Source organism: Hemicordylus capensis, chromosome 1 (genome assembly GCF_027244095.1).
Source record: "Hemicordylus capensis ecotype Gifberg chromosome 1, rHemCap1.1.pri, whole genome shotgun sequence".
NCBI lineage: Eukaryota > Metazoa > Chordata > Lepidosauria > Squamata > Cordylidae > Hemicordylus > Hemicordylus capensis.
The window spans coordinates 292,065,573-292,090,531 of record NC_069657.1 but is presented as its reverse complement, the minus strand read 5'-3'; the positions used below and the strand labels follow the sequence as shown (position 1 = coordinate 292,090,531).

Below are 24,959 nucleotides of genomic sequence, written 5' to 3'. Positions count from 1 at the left end.
TGCATTGGCTAGAGGTGAAGGCACAGTTTAAGAAGTACAATTCCTGCCCCTGGCATTCAGGATCTGCTTGATTGGTGGTTTCTGTAGCATTTGCAAGAAATGGACTATTGGTAAAGGGAATGAAATGGCCATATACCTAACATGGGACCTCTTGCAATTTGGGGAACTGGTAATGTTTTCCTTGTTTGCAGGGGTGGATTAAGCTTTTTGCCGCTCATAGGCAGCCAAGATTTGCCGCTGGGTGGGGGGAGGAGTGAAACCCTTTTTTAACTTTTAAAAATTGCCGCCGCACAGCTGTGGCACAGCAGGGATGGTGGTAAGAGCTCCTAGTAGGCACCTACCTCCCAAATCCTGTTGGGCCGGACGCAGTTGCTGCTGGGCGTGGGTGGCGGAGATGGTGGTGAAAGACCTCCTCACACGGGCCCACCTTCCTCCCAAATGACACAGGTTGTACCAGCTTTGGCTGCCTAGGCATGCAGCACCCTGCACCCGGCCCACCCAACAGGATTTGGGAGGCAGGCTTGCCCACTAGGAGCTCTCGCTGTTCAAAAGGCAGTTCAAAAAGTTTTTTTTAAAAGAGATTTAACTTGCTGCCCCTCCAGGATTTGCTGCCCGTAGGCAATTGTGCCTCTATTGCCTCTGCAGTAATCTGTCTTTGCTTGTTTGTGGGAAGTATAATTTCTCACCTACAATACTAAAACTTTCTTGTGAAGAACATCTCTGTAATAAAGCTACATTGTTGTTTATTTCTGAGAATATATCCAGTATTCAGCTGAGAAGTTTACCTGTGTGAGATCCAGTCACTCAAGCAGGAGGAGTCAAGGCTTTGCTTACACCATTACAAACCAATCATATATTGGGTGGTATATTTATTTTATTCCATCAGAATTATTGAAGACTTTCCTGATGGTGGTTCAGAGTTATTAATGCTGGCATAATTCTACAGGTCTGGGCACAAATGTGAAAGTCCCAATAGGTTTGGTTAATGTAGTAGCTAAATTATATGCTAAACATTTGTTAAGTAAACTAGAAGCTTGTACAAATTCAAAGGAAGTTATAACTGAGGAGCAGGGAGGTTATGGTGCTGTCAGACCAAATCATGCTGGTGATAACTGTTTTATTTTACACCATTTCATGCACAAGTATTCTTTAAAGCAAGAGGCATATGTGGCATTTGTTGACTTTATTAATGCGTTAATCAAACTAGGCTTTGGCAGAAGCTAACGAATATTGATAAAAGTTTGCTTTGGCTTATTCAGCTTCTTTATTTTAATGCTTACTTAAGAATTCATTAAGATTATTTTGGACATTCTCCTAATGGACACCAGAAAGGGGACATGCAGAATTCTATATTAGTCACTTTTCCTGTAATTTCTTTCTCTTTTGACTTTATGTTAGATAGTAAGGGTGAAAGATATTCCCTTCTATGTATCTTGAAAATTTCCCATGCAGATGACTTTTCTTTTGCTATCCATAGTGTGGCAACTGACTTGCATTAATTGTCACACTATTGTTGTCGATAATTTTTAGAAATTAATATCAATACAATTTGATATTCATTGATATGCAATCAATGATATTAGTAGAATAATATTACTGGCCCACATGTTATGCAGCAATACATGGGCAATGCTGATCCCACTACGCTTTTGCACAAGAGTGAAAATAGTTTAATAAGTGTGCCTGCAATCTGGTGTCACTTGACTGGCAGTTACGTGTTTCCAATCTAATTGGTGATTCCAGAGTACAGGAGCACTATTTGGAGCATTTGCACTCTTTTGCAAAAGTTCAAGACTGCCAGCTCTTCTCTATGGTGCTTTTAAGACCAGTTGCTCATCAGCAACAAAATGCTTCCATTTGGGCAAGTCACATTTGAAACAAAAACAACAGGGGGAGCAGTCTTGCAGCAACTAACAACCCCAAAACCCAGCAACTTTTTCACACCAGATATACGACGTCCTAGCTCTATATAGCAGCAATTAATGCAGTTGGATTGGCACCACCTGTCAGGAGTATAATTTAGAAGATGAGTTCAAAGAACCCGGACCCCGCAGCTCCATCCCTCCCTATTTTCTTCATTATCTCCCTCACACTGAGGGGCCACCGGGGAGAGTGGCAAACATGGGCCCCCTCTCTCCGAGCTATGACCCTGCCACCTATGTTCTGCTTTGCAACTTGTGAGGCTCTGTCTTAATATGGTTCTGAATGTTCAGTTCTAAAGTATGAGGCTGCTTGTGAGAACCCGGGCCAGGGGAGAGCTGGTCTTGTGGTAGCAAGCATGACTTGTTTCCTTAGCTAAGGAGGGTCTGCCCTGGTTGCATATGAATGAGAGACTAGAAGTATGTGCATTGTAAGATATTCCCCTCAGGGGATGGAACAGCTCTGAGAAGAGCAGAAGGTTACAAATTCCCTCCCTGGTTTCTCCAAGAGAAGGATGAGAGAGATTCCTGCTTGCTACCCTGGTGAAGCCACTGCCAATCTGTGAAGACAATACTGAACTAGATAGACGAATGGTCTGACTCAGTATATGGCAGCTTCCTATGTTCCTAGGGCAGCTAAGCTCTAGGGCTTCACTGCATGTAGAAACCTGCAGGAGTGCCTCAGCAGCAAACCCACCAAAGAAGCCCACCTCTTAACTGTTTTCCTGGCCATCTGTCAGCGTCAGCTGTTTCCAGCCAGCACTGCAACACTGATGGGCACCCGCCCATCACTGGGGGGATCCACACAATGCTGGGATTCCACATTGTGGGATTGGACACCAAGTTTCTGCCTCACACAGAGCAAGGCTGATCATATGCGAGGACGGAGAGCTCACCCACCAGGCTTCTATGGATTGTCTGGGGGCGGGGGGAGGCAAGGTTTGGGAAATCCACTCCACATGTGTGCAGACACTTTTCCTTTTATGTAGGAAGTTGCCTTTTTCCTAGTCAGACCATTGATCAATCTTCCTTAGTATTGTCACTGACTGACAGCAGTTCTTCAGTTTCAGACAGGAGTTTTTCTCAGCCCTGCCTGAAGATAAAGAGATTCAAGCTGTGACTTTCTGCACACTAAGCTAATGTGACCATCAGAGACATAATTTTTGGAGTCACAATCAGCTACAGAGGGAAGGGGAAAATTGATGGAAATCATTCATCCTTCATAGCACCTAGTGCACGTGTGTTTTGTTAATCTGGATGTCAGCCACCCTTTGTATTTCAACTTGTAACAGCCATTAACTAAGCAATACATTGAGACTGGTTTGTGATGCTTTCCAAAGGTTACATTATTAATGAAGTACAAAGAAAACTGCTTCAGACTGTTATCTTGTCAACAAGATATTATAGTTGTGGTCTGAAACAGGATTGCATAACTTGTTTTAACCAGGCTGCAAAATATACAGTCTTGGCCTCAATACTGGAGTTAGCTTCCTCAACAAGATCCAAAATTGTAACTCATAGGCCTATTTGTATGTACAGAACATAGATAAACACAAGCATGGCACAGCAGTAGATGACTGAGTCTGCACACCAGGACATATGTGACACAAATATATACATACTGAAGTACAAGTATGCAACACAAATAGGCATAGCTCAATTGTTGTGGATTCTCCATTTGTAGTTTTGGCTATTCGAGGATCGGCTATATATGCCTGGTTTGCATTATCGCGGAGCTGAATTTTGGCCATCTGTGGTTCTATTGGCATTTGCTGCTTTAGCCATTTGACACTTCCACTGGCATTTCCAGCTTGGAGGCACTTCTGGAGGCAATGTGAATCCATGTTGGGACCTTTTTTTTTTTTTTGCACAACATTTGGAGGATCTGTGTTTGTTTGTTTTGTGGGGTATTAACAGAGGAGTTGAAGAGCTGCAGTGACCAAGGTACAGTGTTGTACTCCTTTCTTATTTCTGTTCCCACCCCATCCCACCTTTATGATAATTTTTAGCACTTTTCAGTGTACTGAGGAACCTAACCCCATCATTCCCATAAGTGCAAGGTTTCAATTATCATGGTTTTGGCATTTGCATTGGTAGCCAAGAAGTAACCTCCATGATAATCGAGGGCTTCCTGACCTGCTCCTGTACTGCAATACAAGTCCATGCTGTTCATACCCCAATTTTGGGAGGGGCCGTCGTGTGTCCATGTGTTTCAGTGTATGCCAAATTACACTAATCATGTGAACACAGGATAGGGACAGAGCATTGCAATCTCTTTCTCCCACCACATGTTCAGCTCACAAACTATGTTGTATGTTTGAACAGGACCTTAGAAGAATAAATGTGAGTTTTTATTATATATAAACACAACAGCTTCAGTTTTTTGGACTTCAGTGGAACTAATGAATTGTCCCAACCAGATCTCGGTAATAATTGAATCATGCACTCAATACATTAATATTGCCTTGATGCACTGGGGTGCTGAGTAATAAAGGCTTATTTTTATTGTCAATCAATCAATCAATCAATCTTTATTTCGGTCACAGACTAGCGTAAACCTTTATTGATAATCCAGCTTCTCTAAAGAAATCGGCTGCCATGGTGTTTCAAAATGCCTTTCTTTGCCTGGTTGCATCCTACAAAGCACCAAGAAAGGAAGCATCACCATGACATTGCATATTTTTCCTACTGTTTTACTGGAGGTGGGAGGTGAAGGTCAAGTTATGCACCAGGAAAAGCCTGTTTTGTTAGGGAAGCCAAATATTAATTAAATTTAAGCCCCAGCACAAATTTCCAATACTATTAAATACCACACTGATATGATATGATATTGTATTGAATCAATTACTAATATCAGAGGGATTTTTCATCAGAATAGTTTCTGATGCAAAATGCTCAGATAGGTCTTACATTGCCATAGACCCAATTATCAGGCTAATGTGATGCATAGCCCCAATATCTGACACCAAGCAGGAATTTCCCATTAAATTATTTTCAAAATAATGTTGATATCTTAAGTAGACTAATTAATGCTATAAGTCTTGCATAAAAATCTGCAACAAGTCTTGCATATAGTATCCTCTGAAAATCCTTGGAAACTTGAGGAACCTGCAAACAGGTCAGAGGACAGAATAACTGGCCCACAAATAATTCTTCACACAGCAGTTTAACATTAGCACAGCTAAAGTGAATTGACCTATCAAGCAGTAGAAACTGGGAAACCAGAAATATTAGAAAGTATACTATTTATTTATGGCAGTTCCTAAAACGTAGATTATTATTAGCCTTAACTCTAGATTGACCCTTGGCAGCACTGTGAAAAATGAAATCTTAAACTCTCTCAGTTAACTGTTGCCATTTTTGTAATAATATTAGTTGCTGTACAGAAAATTTGCTAACTTTAATTGCACGTTTCTGGTTCCCTGGAATAATTCTGGAACAATGAAATTTCAGACAGCCCAGGAGCATGCCAGCCAGGTGGCACCCCTTTGAGCTAAATTGGTGGGCTAAACTTGATCTGCTACTCCATCTTCTTTGTAACAAGTATGAGCATGCTTTGAGGAACTACCATATATTTGCACTGTAGATAGTTCTATTTGGTTATATAAGTTTTACCACTCCCCGCTGCCGTACACGGTCTGTGTGGGGTTGTTCTCTATGCCCTTGAGATGGATACCATTTTGGCTCCCGCTGCACATGTCTCAGACTGACCAATGAGAGCACGATAGTGGCTGCATAAATGGCCAGCTCCCTTTCCCTAACTCTCAGTCGCTCTGAGGGCAAAGCACCCTCCCTCCCTTCCTGTTTCAGTGAGGGTTATCCGGTCACCTTTTGGGGGCAAGTAGGAATTTTTTGGGTCACACCTTGGTGTGGCCTTTTTTCACCTACTTCTCACTGACGCTACCATATGGTTGTCACTCTTGTATATTTGGTCACTTTGCAGATGAGTGCAGGTTAGGGTAAGTTATCTTCTTCAGTGTCTGACTTGAGGACTGTTTAAGGTGAATAGGCAAGCCGAGGAACAGCCCTAGCAGGTTTTGTGGCCCCTACCACTCTTAGCTTTGCATTTGGGGCAGGTGGGGTTGGTTGGCCTCCCCTCAGTGGGTTTAAGCCTAGCTGCTGTCATGTCCAGACTTGGCATCAGGCTGAATTAACACTCATTTTTTCATCCTGTTCTGGGCAGTCCTCCTTATGAAGCTGACCCATCAAGGGGGTACCCACACTTGATTTGTGTTCCTCGTTGAAGGTTATTGTTATAATTTTCAATAAAAGTGGCCCTAGTTCATCCAGTCACATGTGTCTTGTAATTATTGGGCCTGGGGGTGCAATAAGCAGAAGCACAATCTTGGGAAACAAACTCCCATCACCATATTGGAGAGGCATTTGACTAAGTTCTCTGAGAGGAGTTTAAAAGGAAAGATTTACTGGGTTATTCTCCTTCAAGGTATTGATAGGAGATAAACTGCCAAATTTAGAACTTTATCCTGCTTCCACCACTGAACAATAATCCTTAAATATACTCACCATAGACTTGTAAATTTCTTTACTCTTTTACTAGTTAAAAAAATACTGCCGCTGGGTCCAGTACTTCTGAGACCTTGTATAATCTACTTGAAAATGTTAATCCTGCACTCTAATTAAGATGCAAAATTTCTGGACCTAGATCATAGGCAAATGAAACTTTAAGGAGCATATCTATGTAAATGCCATCAAAAGTGCCATCATATCCTTAAGATACGATTTCACTATGCATGTAAAACAACACATGCTTCACTGAACCCCATGGTTATCTGCTTTCTTTTTCTTGACTTCAAAAGTAGAATTATATTTGAAACTACATTGCAAGGTTTGCACATGCCCAGCTGAAAGCAAAAACAGAAACAAACCAGCCTTTCAAGAACAGCCCATCCATAAGAAATGAATGTGTGTTGAAGGTGGTTGGGAAAGATTGGAATTATGGTGGCTGACCCTGTCCTTAATCCTGGCACATCCCACAGCCTATGTGAGGAGGCTCTAGGCTGGTTTAGCTAGCCAGTTCATACTGTAGTTTATTCAGTGGCAAGCATGGCTGGAGGTCCCCAAAACCTGCACACTCTCTCCTGCCACTCCTCTTCAACTCACACATCATCTACATCTTAGTTGGTTTAAACCAGAGTGCTACAGTTTGTGCGAAGCCAAGAACTGTGACTTTACTCTGGTGTACAAACCACAATGTGAAATTGAGAATAAATTCTGGTTTCTCATTCTGATATGAGCATGAGACTGGACTTCTCTTCCTGGGGTTGATTATGTTAGCTGTTATAACGCTTGGTATTGGTGTGATTGGTACAAATACGCATCCCTCATTTAAGAATCTGTTCAACATCCAATGGGCAAAGAAGTTGCTAGTGGAGTAAAGACAGCAGCTTAAACTAAGATGGTGGGCTCTTCAAACAGCAAGTGGGCTTACCTGAGGTTAACCTTCGAATCCAAGAATCATATCGTGGACAATCCAGCAGCTGTGGCCCCATTGCTTCCACTTGCAATCCCTTTCCCTCTCCCTCATCCTCTTCTACTGACTATGTCACTTGCCCAGCAACCATTGGCTCTGATATGATAGGGAGTGTGTCAACACACTCCCTATCATATCAGAGCCAATGGTTGCTGGGCAAGTGACATAGTCAGTAGAAGAGGATGAGGGAGAGGGAAAGGGATTGCAAGTGGAAGCAATGGGGCCACAGCTGCTGGATTGTCCACGATATGATTCTTCTGCAAAACCCCAAGTTACTGCATTCAAATGATACAATGGGGTCTGCAGAGCTCCAGTTCTAGAAATGAACTGGAAACAGCAAACCGAGGGTTCAATCTGTAGTTTGAAGGTGGCAACAGAACCGCGGTTGAAGCATTTTTCTGCATTTGGAAGATGAGAAATGCCGACCTTGGGTAAATGTAAATGCGAGTTGGCATGTTATCCAAACTGGGCCACATATTTCAAAATGTTTATGCAGAAAGTAGCCTTCTTCTTTCTGTCTTTTATCATAGAGACCCAATGTCTCTAATTTCTTGTTTTGAATATTGAACATGGGTTGCAAATCGAACAGTTCCTCCTCCCGCTTTGCATAAAGAAAGAAAACACATTTTTTACTCTCTCTAATGAATTATCAGTGGCTGGAAGCCACAGGCAGGAATTGAGGGCATGCCCTCTCTCTGCTGTTACTCCCCTGCAACTGGTACTCAGAGGCATCCTGCCTTTGAGATTGGAGGTGGCCTATAGTCCTCCAACTATTAGCTGTTGATAGACCTCTCCTCCATGAAGTTATCCAAACCCCTCTTAAAGCCATCCAGGTTGTTGGCTGTCATCACATCTCGTGGCAGAGAATTCCACAAATTAATTATGTGAAAAAGTACTTCCTGAATTTCATGGCAATTAATTTCATGGGATGACCCCTGGTTCTAGTGTTATGTGAGAGGGAGAAAAATTTCTCTCCACCCACTTTCTCCATACCATGCATGATTTTATAGACCTCTATCCTGTCTCCCACAGAAGGTTGCCGGTTTGAATCCCAGCTGCTGGTACTGGATCGGGCAGCAGCGATATAGGAAGGTGCTGAAAGGCATCATCTTATACTGTGCAAGAAGAGGCAATGGTAAACCCCTCCTGAATTCTACCAAAGAAAACCACAGGGCTCTGTGAGTGCCAGAAGTCGAAATCGACTTGACGGCATATTTTACCTTTATCATGTCTCCTCACCGTCGTCTTTTTTCTAAAATAAATATCCCCAGGTGCTGTAGTCTTGCTTCATAAGAAAGGTGCTCTAGGCCCCTGATCATCATGGTTGCCCTTTTCTACACCTTTTCCAGTTCTACAGTGTTCTTCTTTAGATGTGGTGACCAGCATAGTACGCAGTACTCCAAGTGTGGCCGTACCATAGTTTTGTATAAGGGCATTATAATATTAGCAACTTTATTTTCAATCCCCTTCCTAATGATCCCTAGCATGGAATTGGACTTTTTCATTGCTGCCACACATTGAGTCGACCTTTTCAACTAGCTGTCCACCACGACCCCATGATCCCTCTCCTGGTCAGTCTTTGACAGCTCAGATCCCATCAGCATATAATTGAAGTTGGGGTTTTTCGTCCCAATGTGCATCACTTTACACTTGCCAACATTGAACCGCATTTGCCATTTTGTTGCTCACTCCCCCAGTTTGGAGAGATCCTTTTGGAGCTCCTCACAATCTGTTTCGGATTTCACTACCCGAAAGAGTTTGGTGTCATGTGAAAATTTGGCCACCTCACTGCTTACCCCAACTTCTAGATCATTTATGAATAAATTAAAAAGCACCAGTCCCAGTACAGATTCCTGGGGGACCCCACTTCCTTCTTCCCTCCATTGTGAAATCTCTCCGTTTATATCTACCCTGTTTCCTGTCCTTCAACCAGTTAGCAATCAACACATGTACTTGTCCCCTTATTTATTTGATTTCTATACCATCCATCCAAAAATGGCTTAGGGTGGTTTACATGACTGGGATAAGGTAATGTTTCTTGCACATCTCCATGCCCTCCCAGCACATCCCTTCATCACATGGGTGGCTGTTTATCCAAATAGCTCCATATACAGGCTCCAAATACTTGTTTAAACAAGTATTTTATGGGCAGGGAAGGTATCCTTCGAACCAGCGCATTATGTTCAAATAAACACACCCCAGATTGTTTTACTTTCTTATCATAGTGAGCAGAAAGGTGTGTGCAGATACCCTGATACCAGGTTCAGAGATTTCCCAATAATGTAACATTCTGAACAGGACCTAACCTCCAAATTAAGTTACAACATTTTAATATGTTTTTGAAAAAATAATATGGCAAAGCAAACAAAAAACAAACAGGTAGTGCAAAAAATATAAAATGACTGTGTTCTGAAAATTTAATATTTCCCAATAATTAGGCCTTATTGATTGAAAATGGTGTGTGTGTGTGTGTGAGAGAGAGAGAGAGAGAGAGAGAGAGAGAGAGAGAGACACTGTGTGGAGGAAAGCGGGGGAGTGTGGGAAGTAGCGAGAGAATGTAATTCTGATGCCAGAGAGACTTAAGTTGTTTTGTTCTCTGCAGTCAGACTACATAACACTTCACCCCAGGTAAAGTCTGATCAGATTAGAGTCTAGAATAAACTGACAGAAACCTTAAAACACTTTTTTGCTTATAAATGCCCTCATCGAAGCTAAGGATTTAGACTTAAAATAAGCAATGCATTTTCTGTGAGGCACTTGATAAGTTTTGACACAGAGAGAAGCTAAAGAATCTTATTGTGCAGTTGGTGTTCACAATATATTTACTTTATGGCCCTTTTACCTGAACTCTGATTTTTCTTGTTTATAACCCTCAAAGGTATCTTGTCATTTGACAATACAGAAATACAGGTCATTTGGCATTTATATAGAACAGGATGCCCTTAAAGGAAGAGATTGAACAGTGTGATAATAGAACACAACCGAAATAGAAGTTCTGTGGGAGAAAAGGCATTATTTATCCTCTCTTGGATCTTTCCTTAATCCTGTATGAACTGGAAGCATCAAGCAATTGTTCACAATAGCTACATCCAGACTGCTCTGTCTCTAGCTTTACCTTATCTTCTTGATAGAGCAATCCTTAACATGTTTATTCAGAAGTAGTCTCTTACCAAGTTCAGTGGGACTTACTGTCAGGTAAGTATGAATAGTACTGCAGCTTTATAAAGTCATAACATTATGATATAAATGGCTACATAGTGGACTTGGATGCTATTCAGGGAGAACACCCTAAAAATCTGCAGTTCTTCTCAGCGGCACAATGCAATCTTTCCATTGCAGAAATATGGGGGTTGAATCGGAAGAGGAATCATGAGGGCATGGCAAACTGTCTTCTTGATAAGTAGTTCTGTTTGTGATCTTCATCACTTACCCCAGCACACCGGAGCTGCTCTTTTCATAGGGTGACTGTCCTCCCTATGGGAAGATGTGGAGATAGTTGGGGTACAGTTAGAAAAACTTTAAAGCATTTAGTGTCTTCTGTTCTCTCACCTCTCCACCAAAAGGGAAGGGCTGGTTCAGAAGGCACTGTCCAATCAGTCTTGCTCATCCTGCTCCCTCTTCCTGTGTCAGATAGGCAAGAAAGCTGAATGTTGAATAAAAATGGAACAAAAATGGCAAATAAGCAATGGAAGAGAAGAAATAATCTTATCCTTCATTATTCATCCAGTGTCATAAGGTGCAAGTTACTAATTATCTAGAGTTAGAGAATGTCAGGATTAATAATTTTTCATAAGATTGGTATGTGAATGGAGACTTGCCCTCAGATATTTGCTCACAGTTGCCCTCTTTCAGGTCCAACTACACATGATATTAAAAGCATTTTTAGAGCTTTTGTCTGGGATCAGAGTGATCAGGATTGGGACTATGGCATGCGGATCATGTAAGCCTTTCCTCTCATGCCACAGTCTTAATTTTATTTATTTTACATTAATACTCCGCTCTTCCTCCAGAGGTTCATGGTTTTATGTTTATCCTCACAACAACTCTGTGAGGTAGGTTAGGCGTTGAGAGAAGTGACTGGTGTCACCTAGTGAGTTTCATGGCTGAATGGGGATTTGAATTTAGGTTGCCCCAGTCCTAGTCCAACACTTTAACCACTACACCATGCTGGTTCTTGATTGAACATGGGTGATGCCCAGTGAAGCAATAATGCTGGCTGAAGCAATAATGCTTTTAGTATCATGAACATTCAAGAGGGTGATTTTCATTGGGACTGAGAAGAAAGGGTTAAATTCCTCTCCTCACTTGCCATGTGAATTTGTCTCATTTCAAAGGTCATGTAGGCTAAGAATTTAAAGCTAAAGCTTATGTAAAAGAAAGCAGAAAATGAAGAAGGGGATAGAATTTTAATTGCATAGCAACTGCAATTGGAGAAACTCGGGCAACTGTAGATGCAGCTGCTCGCTTAGTTGACTTCCCTACTTCCCTCCCACCTTTAAGATTGCCTAATTAATTTTGAAGCACTGGTGACAATATGCTTTAGGCTGAAGACAGATCTGTTATTTATTTTGAAGAGTTTGTGGGTGTATTTGTGCGAAAGAAAGTCATCCTTCCCACTGACCCACAGATACCAAATTTTGCATACCAAATTCTGCCACTGAAATCAGCTGAATGAACTACTTTTTATACCAGAATATGCTGGAGGAAGGGAATAATAATAATAATAATAATAATAATAATAATAATAATACAACAAAAGAAAATCTTAATATATTCCTCAGGTTTTAACTGTTATGTTTCTGAACAATTTTTAAGCACTCAATCAAATCAATAATTCAAAACCAATATCATGCCCAAGAGAAGCAGAATATCTTTCTCAGATTCAAATTTATGATGTTTGAAATTTACCATATATGGTAATTAGTCAATAAAATATAAACTGGAAGTTGGAATCTTACACAATTCAAATTATTCTTTTACTTCCCATTCCCAAGCACATAAATAAAAAATTATATTACATATATTTAATTGCACAAACTTACCTATAAATGTAATCTATGCAATATGACTTTGCCTAGTCAATGATGGGCCACATCTACTAGTATAATATAAAAAGAGAATGCACAATACTGTTAATGCACTGCTTATCTCTCTTTTTATATTAACATCTTTCTCTAGCATAATGGATGTTGAAATGTCATTGTTGCTGCTCCCTGTTTGCTTGTCTGCGTAGTCACCACATCTTCTCCAACTGGGAGTCAAGTGTCCCACAACAGGTGCCTGAGACAGAGGTTTCGCAGCCTTCTCCCACTTCAGTCACCAGCTGTGGGACTTTGTTTTTGTTGCCAAAGGAGGAGAGGATGGTAGCAGTAGTGACCTGATGGTGAGTGAGTTTTGATTGGCAGGATTGATCTATCAGCATTCTTTTTGTTGGCATTCTAGACACAGACGTTAATAAAGAGAGAGAGAGCGAGAGAGAGAGAGAGAGCGTGCACGCGTACTAGGGATGTGCACGAATCGCGATTAGAAGCATGATTCAAAGCATCTCCCCAACACCTTTAAAACGGATCAGAGCGGGTGCACCTGCTCCTCCACTGTTCGCTGCCACTTTCTGGATCGGCGGCACTCCCCGCCCCAGCCCCCTGCTATCTTTGCACCCTTGCTTCAATCTAAAAAAACTAAATCTAACTGGTAAAAGAAGAACCTAACACTGGTAAAAGAAGAGGGAGAAAGTAGTGGTGGTAAAAAGGGGTTTTAGGAATGGAATGGCTGGAAGCCCAGGGTTAGAAAGGGAAGGAGGGGAAATGGAGGCGAAGTTCTTGGGAAAATCATATGACCGGCTCAGAAGAGTAGACCAGGATGTGAGCGTTGCTAGAGTTGGTAGCTTGTGATCAGGGCTCAGGCAGGCCTTCAAGCAATCGTGCTAGATGCTGAAGGAGGCAGACAGAAATCACCCTGATCTCTCACCCCGCGACAGAGATCGCCAGTGATTTCTTGCCCATGTCGAAGCGAACCCTTGCTTTAGCTCCGCAGCTTGGCAACAGGTTCACGGAATGAGCAGCCTTGCTTGTTAGGCAAAGATTGCTGAAGACATGCCCAGGATGTTACCCCTTATATACATGCCTGATCCTTTGATCTAGGTATCATATCAGAAGGAGATACTGACATCCCTCATGAATCTCAAACGTGTCAATATGTATAGATCACAGGTTCTCTCCCATGTCAATTATGACTGGGGGTGTGTGGGAGGTAATGAGGGTCATCTCCTGATACTTGTTTGCTGTTATCAGGCAGAACTGTATCTTCTCAATGTTCCCAAACACATCTGCTTTTCTGAAGGTGACAGATTTGTGGCTGCTGTGTAAGTGGACTCAAGGTGCCATGGTCCCAGGAACTTGATAGCAAGATAAAGTGTGAAAGAGGAAACTCCTAAATCATATATGTGAGAGACATTCCTTAAACAATATAATGCAGGTGCTCTTATCTACTTGTGTGACTTCTAAGGCATTCTTAAGGTGATTGCTTTTAGCAAATGTGAAATTAGCCAGTGTGGTGTAGTGGTTAGAGTGCTGGACTAGGACCAGGGAGACCCGAGTTCAAATCCCCATTCAGCCATGAAACTAGCTGGGTGACTCTGGGCCAGTCACTTCTCTCTCAGCCTAACCTACTTCACAGGGTTTTTGTGAAAGAGAAACTCAAGTATGTACTACACCGCTTTGGGCTCCTTGGAGGAAGAGCGGGATATAAATGTAAAAATAATAATAATAATTAGCACATGTGAAATCAGAAAGCAAGTGTTACATTTGTATCTATCATCAAATAATTACCTAAACATTGCAAATGCCCGATTGGAAGATATGCAGGCTCATCCCCTGTGCCCCTCAAGGCTATGAGCCTTGAACAAAGAATTAGCAATTCCAGCCTGCTGTACACAATATCTCAGTTCACTCAGAGTTCAGGCTTCAACTGGCTTCTCAATATGGCAGAGTCAGACACAGGTCTTAGCTTTTGCCTTTTGGGCCTGCAACTCCGGGCCAAGCTTGGCAGCGGTGGCCATAACAAGATAAGGGACATTTCAACAGAGGTGACCTTTCACTGTCTGCAGAAGTACTGGCTGAGAGGATCTATGTAGTAGGAACAGTGGCAGACAAACTTCAGCATTTGTAATTTAAAAAATACATTTCTGCCCATATATCCTCTCTACGGAGATTACCATCCAAGTATATTGTTAAGAGTCACCTCTTTTCTGAAAGGTAAATACATCATTTTGTTTTCCTCTTCAGTAACACATAAGTCTGAGAATGCAGGTTCAGCCCTGTGGGCAGTCCACTTACATTAAGTCTTTTAAATCTAGTTTTGTTGATAAGCAATGATATTTTGCCTTTGACAAATTTGACAGGCAGGTAAGTATAATGCTTCTGACATGCCGTGTATCACTGCCTATACATTGGAATGAAGTGTCTCCTCTTTGTGTATAAGATTTGTCACAGTAAACAGTGTGATATCTTGCCTAATAACACTCAAATATGACCTGCCGTCCAATCTATCACTGTTTCCCCCCTGAAAGTACTTATTACCTTCCTATCAAAGCACCTTCACCAATAAACAGATTCATCATGTTCTCATGTCTGAGACTGACATTGTTGCTGAGAATTCCCAGTAAGTTTGGATGGCAGTCATTTGAATCACAAATCACATATTCATAAATTGTTTTTTTCAGCTGAGATCTTTTATGCCAATTCAGAGAAATACATAGGAGGAACTGTGCATGCAAGTGTGCTTTTAGCTTTTCTTTTCTTTTTTAAACCATAACTCCTCCATGCTACATTGGAGGCTGCTTCTGAATATTCTTCTCTCATCATCCTTCCATAACGGAATTTCAGAAGCACGTCTAATGTGTTGTTGTTGTTGTTGTTGTTGTTGTTATTATTATTATTAATAATAATAATAATAAAAACAAACACCCAGAGGGCTTGCAAGCCCATGCATTTGTGGTAAAAATGGCTTATTAGTTGGCACATCTGAAAAGTGCAGTAATATTAGATATTTCAACATGTTACCGATCCTAATGGCTGGAAAATACAAGATACAGGGCAAGAGAATTAAATAGACTCTTGAAAAATCACAGAGGTATTTTGATGCCCTTCATCTTGCAAAAACAGAGATACAGAGCAGGGGCAGAGCCACTATTGGGCGACAGGGTTCAAAGAACCCCTCAGAGGCACTGACATGCCATCCACGTCTGACGTCAGAAGCAGCGGGGGTGGTGGTGGTTTAGCTCCCGAACAGGGCTGCATGTCAGGGAGAACGGGACCACCTTAATGGCAGGGAGAGCTGTTGCACTAATGGCTGTAGTGCAAACGCAGTGCTGGCCAATTTAACTCCCAAACGGGGTTGTGTGGCCCCATTTGGGAGCTAAACTATGCCCCCACATCTGATGTCAAATGGGGGGGGCATGAGTAAATGCTCCTTGCATCTGATGTCAGATGCAGGGGGTGGGGCGGGGGGAGGGGTCTGCGACGGCAGCTGAACACGGGCTGCTGCTGGCTTCCCTCCACCACTGATACAGAGTCAGTAACATGGTATCATATTCTGAACTGGTGTAGCAAGTTTCTTGAGTTCAAAAAACTCTTCATCAGGCAAAATGAATAGTTAGAGCAAAACTACAGAAATGATGGAAGCTAAAATCCAGATATATTAAAGACCCCATCCACTCTAACAAGGATTCCCAGATGTTGTTGACTACAACTCCCAGAATCCCCAAGCAAAAGCCATTGCAGCTGGGGATTCTTGGAGTTGTAGTTAGCAACATCTGGGAATCCCTGCTAGAGGGAACACTGACCCCTACTGATGCTGTCTTTGCACCATGACAATTCTGGCTCATGCACAACCCTAGTTGGTCACTTATCTCTCAACCTAACCAACTTCACAAAGTTGTTGTGACGATAAACATAATCATTGTGACGATAAACATAATCAAGGATCTGCACTGGGATCCTTGGAGGAAGAGTGGGATATAAATGTAAAAACAAATAGAATACACAACAGGCACACCTGCCCCACATCAAGTATGCTAAGATTGTTCATGTTGAATACAGTGTATGGGCATAACATTTTACACACATAGGCTTGGCAGGTTTGCTACCGAGGTATTGCCAGGATCGGGCGTGATCCCAGCAGTTCTCACATATGGACAAGACTGGGTTTGGCTTCGTTAGCCCAGTTGTGCCAGCGCATGAAAACAGCCTCATTAAGTTACTGGGTAAGCTTCTAAGTTAAGTTGAAACAAAAGTGTAAATTGTTTCTGTATCTCAAGATGCAATTAAACATAAAAGGAAGAGAAAGAGAGAGAAACTGAATATTTTAGAAGCAAGGTATCAAGTCCTGAAAGAAGAAGGTAGAATTGCACATACCGTAGGTAGTCATTTTGAGTTTTCTTTTCTGCTTAATTCTCTCTTGGAGAAGAGTTTTGGAGCAGGTGTAAGAGGGGTGATTCGGATGAACATACCTGTTATGCAGTTAAACAATGTGCCAAGATTGCATTGAGATCCTGCAGTGATGTCGGGGTCACCATATGCTCGGCATGACCCTACCTTGATCTCACCTTGGGGCCCAACTTCATCTGAACGAACACGTGATGGTTAAAGCAGGAGTGCACAACTTAAATGCTCTGGTGGGCTGGATCAACCATCAATTGGTCTGTGGGGGCCAAAGCCACTTTTCAGTGCATTATTACTTTAAACATAATCACTCAAGATATTAACGAAAGCAATTATTAGTTACCTGTGGATCTTTTTGCTCCATTGAGGGAGCAACAATTTTAACGAAAGATAGTGGCCAGAAGATAAGGCCCTGTCCCTGCTCAGTCAGTGGGGCAACCGGAGTGCATGCCAACCCCCGAAAATGCCAAGTCCTACTGTATGCTCTCCCTAAATCGCTGCTGCTTTCAGGCTGCAATCCTAGGCATGTGTATTTCGGAGTAAGCCATACTGCGTACACTGTGGGATGCATTTCTGAGTAAACTTGCACTGGGTGACAATGTAAGGAATTGCAAGGACAGAGGATGGCCTCCCTTGGAGAAGAGGGAACTAGCCCAAAGAATGACCCTCTGCCTTTCTGGAGTATGCTCTGCCTGATGCTGCCACTGTTCTAGCCCATTTAACCCATCACCACTGCTGCTTCTCAGGCAGCAGCAAGTGGCTCACCCAAACGGATTCAAAGGCATGTGCTATGTGCATGAACAATGACACACACATCACACATGACCACCAACTTTAAAATTCAGGAACTGCCTTGGGACTGCTCTTATTCCTCTTATTATGCCTGCAGATATCCTTGGGTGTCAGGGACTGAACCTTTGTTACTAAACCATCTCCCCCATCTAAAGCATGGTGAAAGTGGTTTGAATAGACATGTTCTGCCTTTATGAATATGTGTTAAACCACTTTCAATACACTGTAGCTTGCCTGTCTGTTTTCACTTTTAATTAATATATAATTTTATTCTACTGAACAACATTTAACTGTATATTTTCTGTTGCCATGGTACATATGGAAATTCCATCTGTTTTTGCTTCTATAGGAGTAATCTATTTTTGTACATTAATATTTCCCCTTTCTTTACAGGCTTTGATTTAGTGAAATGTGAAGATCCTGGAATACCAAATTATGGCTACAAGATCCGGGATGAGGGGCATTACACGGACACAGTTATTTTATACAGTTGTAATCCAGGCTACACAATGCATGGCAGTAGTAGTATTACCTGCTTAAGTGGAGATCGAAGAGTGTGGGACAAACCTTTGCCTACCTGCTTAGGTAATGTTAGAGAATAATATAGCAATGCAAACATTTGTTATTAAAATATTGATATTTCTCATTCTATATCATGTTATTATTTATTTGATAACAAAATGGCATGTGATTTATCTTTATTTAGTGAAACGGATGTGTGAACTATTACAGATAAATCAGTGGTAGCTGGTGCAGGCTCCAGCAGGGGGGCAGCGGGAAGCACCTTTAACACTAAATTACTAGGCACTCCATCTCTCCTCCTGCCGCACCTGAAAGCTGTGGTAAGCAGTGGTGTGCTGCCCAGTACCTGCTGCGGCAGCGGATGGGCTCTGCCACTCAGCTGACCTCCGCACATGTGTGGAGGTCATTTGCTGGTCACACAAATGTCCTCTGCCAGCTGAGTGGCAGAACTGATCCTCCACCACAGTGGGTGCTTGGAAACGTGCCAGCCGCACCAGCCACCCCTGAGAGAAATTCTGTAGTCTTATTGAAACTGCTGGCTTTTCTTGAAATACTCTTGAAGGTCAGTCACACAACCCAAATCCCTGGTGGCTAGGGAGGGCTGGAGGGAAGGCAGAGTATGTCTACCTTCCCACACACTTCTGTACTCCTCTGCCACCACCCCCTCCCCCCCACACACATTAGCCAGTGTGGTGAGTGGTGAGGTATTCTGGAGACCAGGGAAATGCAGCCCGGCCTCCAGAAATCCCACAATGCACTGTGTGAGGAGCGTGGTGCATTTCAGGATTTCCCCACATCTGTCTGCAGCCTGAGCAGACACGGGACCAGGGGCTGAGGTAAGAGGGTCCTCTTACCTCAGTAAAAGCCCAGGAGGGAATCCTGGGCTATCTGGCAGGGCAGCGCTGGGATCAACCTCGATCCTGGTGCTTCACATGAGCAGCCCTACCCAGGTAGGGCTGCCTAAGACTGGGTAGGCTTGCTCATGTGAACAGCCTTTTGATGTCTTGCTTGATCAAGAGTCTTTATATTTACCTTGAATATAGCCTATGATTTTATAGTCTCTAGCCCATGAGAAATATCTGTAACCTTATCAAAATTCTTTTGGCTTCTCTCAAAATTCCTCAGAAGTTATATCCAAGCAGTAACCTACAAATTTACCTTAAGTATTGGCCAGAAGCAAAATTTTATGGCAGCTTTTACCAAAAAGTATTTTCATTCCCTTTGTAAATGGTAGTCAAAGGCAATTAGTTTTCTATTAGACTTCCTTACCAGGATTTCATAACTGACCATTACTTGGCAGAAAATCTGAATTATGTAAAAAATAATTTTTAAAAAGCTATGTTTAAGCTGTCAATACTGTATATTATGCAATTGAAAACTATATTATTAAATATGTATACACTGTAAACCTATGCTCATGAGCAGCCTAATCCCAGCTACAGCAGCCCAACCTGGTTCAGCTGCTGTGCAGCGCTGGGATCGGGGCCAATCCCTCAGTGCCGGAGTTGTATATATGCTTGGGTGGCACGCAGCCCAAGCATACACAGAGTTGGCGCCTAGAGCACCCGACTCCTGGGGTAATCCCCCAATGCACACGTTCCGTTATGCAGTGCACTGTAGGATCCTGGAGGTCTGGACTCATATTCCCGGCCTCCAAACAGCTGCATGGCTTACCGCAGCACCTGTTACGTGGGTGTGCAAGCCGCACAGCTTGGAACGGCACTGGATCCTCTGGGGGGAGGATAGGTCCTTTCCTGCCTCCCTCTCCTCACCCTCCCTCCCAGCAGCCATGGAAAGTCATGTCCATGACCCTATTTTTTCTTTCTCACTCTGTCTCTCTCATGCACACATACGTAGTGAAAGTACTGTTTTACCCTGAAGCCAGAATCTTAGCAAACAGGCATCTAAGCTCATGTCTTATGGCCCAGACTAACCTGGTGTGCAGACACCTCCAAGCGTATGAGGAGTTCCCCCTCCCCTGCCTTCATTTTACTGAACTCTCCACCACCAAGGTACATATACATAACACATTAAATGTGAGAAGAAACACAAGGTGAAGAAAATGTTACTCTTATTTTATAGTCATCTTGATACAAGATGTGTGAATGCTAGAGGCAGTGTGCTGAAGCTGTTTCCTCATCCATGCAAGAATACAATTGCAACAAGAAAGAGTGCTGGATATTTGTATATTGACACATCAGGTTAATGCCACAGGAAAATCCCATAGAAGAGCGTTAGAATAAGTACTTAAGTTATCATCTTTATATGAAAATATTTTTATTAATAGCAAATCATTTCTATAAATACTTATTTCATATAAATATTAAATATTTATATTTAAAAACTATATGAAAATATTGATGAACTAGGTACCTTTTACACAGTTAAAAACCATGTTATCTGGTCCTCTAAATCTCTCTTTGCTTGCATTGGCTAGTGGTTAACATTTTCTCCTAGAGGCTTGTACATCATGAAGTCTAGGCTTTAAACCACTATTGCTTCTGAAAATGTTGACACAAAACCCTGGAACTTTTGAATGTACTTGACAACACTTGTTAAACAAGGAAACCCTGTTATGAAATCATCATTTGTTATTGTTAATATATGTGTAGTGTAATCCCTTTGGAAACTGGGAGCAAAGCCCAGGGCATGGTTGTTTCATGTATCAGTCAGGTAGCCAGTTGAACTAGTTCACTTTCCAGACACTTATTGTAAACATTGTTTCTTTTTAGGTTATTGTACTCTGAGTCAGTGCCCCCCCACCCCCCAAATATGTCATTGTCAGGATGCCATGTTACCTGATTGCTTGGGTGGCCCTGTGGAGTCTAGAGAAGAGCGTGGCATTCCTCCTGTGGGGCTTTTGTTCCCTTCAGGAACAAAAGTAGGGATAAGAGGCATCCAGGCTGGTCAGATCCCAGGGGGGTTGAGAGGGCAAGGCAGGGAGAACTGCAGGAAACAGCTCCAGGAAAACAGCTGGGTTGGATGTGGCAGGAAACAGGAAGCAAGGTCAGGAAGGGGCTGGGGCTGGAAGTAGGCTGTAAGCCCTGTCAGCTCTGCCCTGGGGTATTTAAAGACAAGGCAGCTGATGATGAGGGGCTGCTTCTGAGTATGGGAGCCAGGAGTTCTCCAGGAGAGGGAATTGGCTGAATGCAGCAAGCCAGGAGGAGGACTCAGGTGACAAACTAATCTTGCACCCAGACCCTAAGAGACACGGACACATAATACTTTTGGTGGAATTGGCCACTTTTATTAAGGGTAACACATTAAATAGTGCCCTTGGGGCACAGCAGCTGGTATTGGCGTTCAACAAGCAGCAGTGCGGTCCCTAATGGGTCGGCCAATCCTGTGGCCGCCCCGACCTAAAAGCCCGTGGTGTTGGCACCTTGGCTCCAGGCGGCCCACTGTTCGCGGGGGGCGCCCTTCTTCACCGACCTAAGGTCAGGTCTCTGCAATTAACGCCACCCGTCCAACACTGCCAAGCCATACGGAAGGATGATATTTGCAGAGCGGTAGGAGCAAGGCAGCATCTGCCAAGCCTCAAGGGATCCGCCCCTCCTCCTTACAGCCAAAAGCTTACCTAAGGTGCCACACCGTTTTCTTGCTGTTCCCAGCCGCACTGTGCTCGCCCAACCCCCAGACAAAAGTGACCATAATACATTTACAGTACCTAGCTAACTACCAAGCTACAGCTTATTAATAGATATAGACTGGGGCAGGCGAAAAAAGGTGCATGCTAAGGCCAATCAAGTGTATACCCCCAAAATTCCTGCCCGGCCCCTGAAAGGCGACCAGCAGTGCCCAGCCTATACCTGAGGGAGGGAGGGAGGGAGGGAGCAAGTCAGAGAGAGGACTGAGCCGGCGCAGGTGCGCAGCTGGCTCCCCTGTTCAGGCCCCACCCAGGAGGGACACCGGGGCCAATGGGAGCTGGCTCCCTGTGCCACGTGTCTCTCCTAGGTGGAGGCTGGGGGCAAACGAGCCACGCCGCCTAGAAGGGCGGCGATCGGCTAGCTTCTCCCCTGGCTGTTCCTGAGGATGATCTTGTGTGTGCATGTGTGTGCTTACCCAGCCATTCTGGAGTTCAAGAAGGGCCAGAAGCCCACCCTGTTCCCTGGGAGTTGACAGTCATGCACTCACCAGCCAACCCTCATACATTAAGTATGGCTGAAGCCAGGTTCTTCCACTAGATTCTAGGCAACACAAGCTTCTGTTTCTGTTCTGCCTTTGGCAGAACCTATACTGTTTTTGAGTATTTGAGCCTATACTGTTAACAAGGATGTTGTGGAACTTGAACAAATAAAAGTTTCAAAGCCAATTCATTGATCTGCCATTTCAGAGAGTTGTCTACAACTCTTTTGCAACAAAACATGGTATGTTGAGCTTATTGAATATGCATTAGCCTCTGCTTTTAAAAGGTTTTACTTCTCTGAAAAATGAGTGAATTGTAAACTTTGTCACTATTTGGTATGGATTTTCATTGGTATGAACCTTCATATCATGTAGGGTGACTATGAAAACATACTACATTGCTATCCCATCTGATGAATTTACTTAATACTTTACTTATATCTATAACATTGCTGCCATATTAGTATGACCAGGATTTGATAACCATTGAATAGTCTTATCTCAAACGTTAGCTGTTAACCACAGAATATTAAGATCACCAGAGTTGGCTCTGTGACCAAACTTTGAAATACAAACCCAGCCCTACCAACTCCTATATTTTAAAAAATGTATTTGTCTTGTATAGTCTTTCTGTAGGAACCTCTATCTAATCTCTCACCTTTTTCCTGTCAGATAAAATAAATACAGAAACATGACCACCCATTAAGCTGTTCTGCCTTCATATAGCAAAATTTATAATTTTAGTTTATTCCTCATCATGGGGTTTTTCAAATATACTTGAGTCTCATCACATTTCTGCAAATGGCTACCACTGTCCATTCAAGATCAGGAAAACAGCTTGTCTGGTTTTTAAAAATAATGTTGCAGTATTTTATTTCTCTGGTTCCTTTAATTAGACATCCATTAGCAGCAGCAATGTTGCAGATTGAACAGTTCCCTGAACCAAAAACATGTAACAGACACTATAATACATACAACTTTTCTCAACAGAAATGTAAACTCTTTGATTGCCTCTTTAACACCTCAGTGTCCGAATTTAACAAACCTTTAACCTTTCCATGTAAGAATTACATTTGTGTTAGCCTTCACATTCCAAATGGTTATATATAACACTTAAACTACAAGACTTTATTAACTTATTCCAACTTTATTTCATAATATAGTGGCCTTTTCATTCCATTTAGTCACTCATTTCTCCAACTAACATATTGGAAGCAAACAGGCTCTACTGAAGTGCAAAGTTCTGAGAAACACCAACCCTTTCTGTAAAATAAACTGCCTCATATACTCATGATACTTCGCTCCAAACATTGAAAAGGTTTCTTTTCTTTTCTTTTCAGCTGAGTGTGGTGGACAAATCCATGCTGCTATTTCAGGTCGCATATTATCTCCAGGTTATCCGGCTCCATATGACAATAATCTTCATTGTACTTGGATTATAGAAGCAGACCCAGGGAGAACAATTAGGTATGCACATAATTTCGTTTACTAAGGCTGACATCCTAGGCTCAGAGAGTAAGTCCTATTGAACAAATTGGAACTTACTTTGGAGTATATGTGTATATGATTGCACTGTCAGTATATTGTTGTCCAAGCCTTAAGAAACCAATCTTTAATGAAGTGCTGAATATTAAAGTTTTAAGTATTGATATTTAAGTTTTAAGTATGGATTTTTAAATTTTAATGTGTTTTTAACATGTTTTAATCTAATTTTTATCTTCTGGGTTTTTAAAGTGTTTATTGTTTAATTGTTTTATGGTATTTTATATTTTAATTGTTGATTGATTATAACTTTATTTGTAACTTTATTTATTTTATTATTTATAACTTTATTTATTTGTTTTATTTGGCCCTGAGCCAAATTTGGAAGGGCAGTATAAAAACTGAATGAATGAATGAATGAATGAATAAATAAGAGACTCATAATTCCTATGTCTTAAGCGGTGAATTAACTTGCATGATGTTTATAGCAGAGAAGCTTATAACATCAGAAACAGCAATTCAAATTGTTATTTCAGTCTTATTTTTTGCCATGACCTTAACTTGCAAAAGAAGAAATAGGAACAGTGAAGGGGTATCATTTCTGCTTTCTTGGATTGGAACTGTATGTAGCAAAAATAAACTATTGGCTGCTAAATTGTTCTATACAATTAGCCTGCCACTTAATGTGTTTTGCTGAGTGTCTTTACCTCTACTTCTTACCGAGGGGGTAAGCTGGGCATTTTGGCATCTGTCCTTTTTAACATCTCTGGCTGTGAGAGGACTTTTGCTATAGTTTCCTCTATGCTGTAGCTACCAATCTTCTGCTGCTTTCTGATGTGTAACACCTGCTAGAAGGAGGCTGCGTGTGGCTGGCTCTCCTGCTGATATCTGGGAGGCAAGCAGCTTCACTGGCACAACTGCTGGCAGGGCCACGGAAGCCGGCTGCCAATGGGGGCTGGGCTTTAGTGGCTGTATTTGGTGTCGGACAGAGGGTGGGTTATGTTTTTCTTGTATTTCTGACACCCTTTGGGAGGAGTCAGAGACTCAACAGCCAATTTTGGGGGAGAGCTTTTTATTGAAGGCTGTTTTTGTGCTTGTGAAGGGGCTCCTTTTGCTCTGGTTAATTATAGTTATATGTCAGGGCTCTGGTATGGACAGGGGGTACTCTGGAGGGCTGCAGGTTGGGGA

At 42.3% G+C, this 24,959-nt stretch overlaps 1 protein-coding gene across 9 annotated transcripts in view; it reads left to right on the top strand.

Moving 5' to 3' along the window:
- The window catches only part of CSMD1 (CUB and Sushi multiple domains 1), a 1,678,033-nt gene that overhangs the window by 1,362,156 nt on the left and 290,918 nt on the right, over positions 1-24,959 (top strand). For all 9 annotated transcript variants that reach the window (XM_053286225.1, XM_053286224.1, XM_053286226.1 and 6 more), the window contains 2 exons: positions 18,036-18,227; positions 23,630-23,756. In XM_053286225.1, the coding sequence (XP_053142200.1) occupies positions 18,036-18,227; positions 23,630-23,756 (319 nt within the window). The remainder of the gene's footprint in view (positions 1-18,035; positions 18,228-23,629; positions 23,757-24,959) is intronic.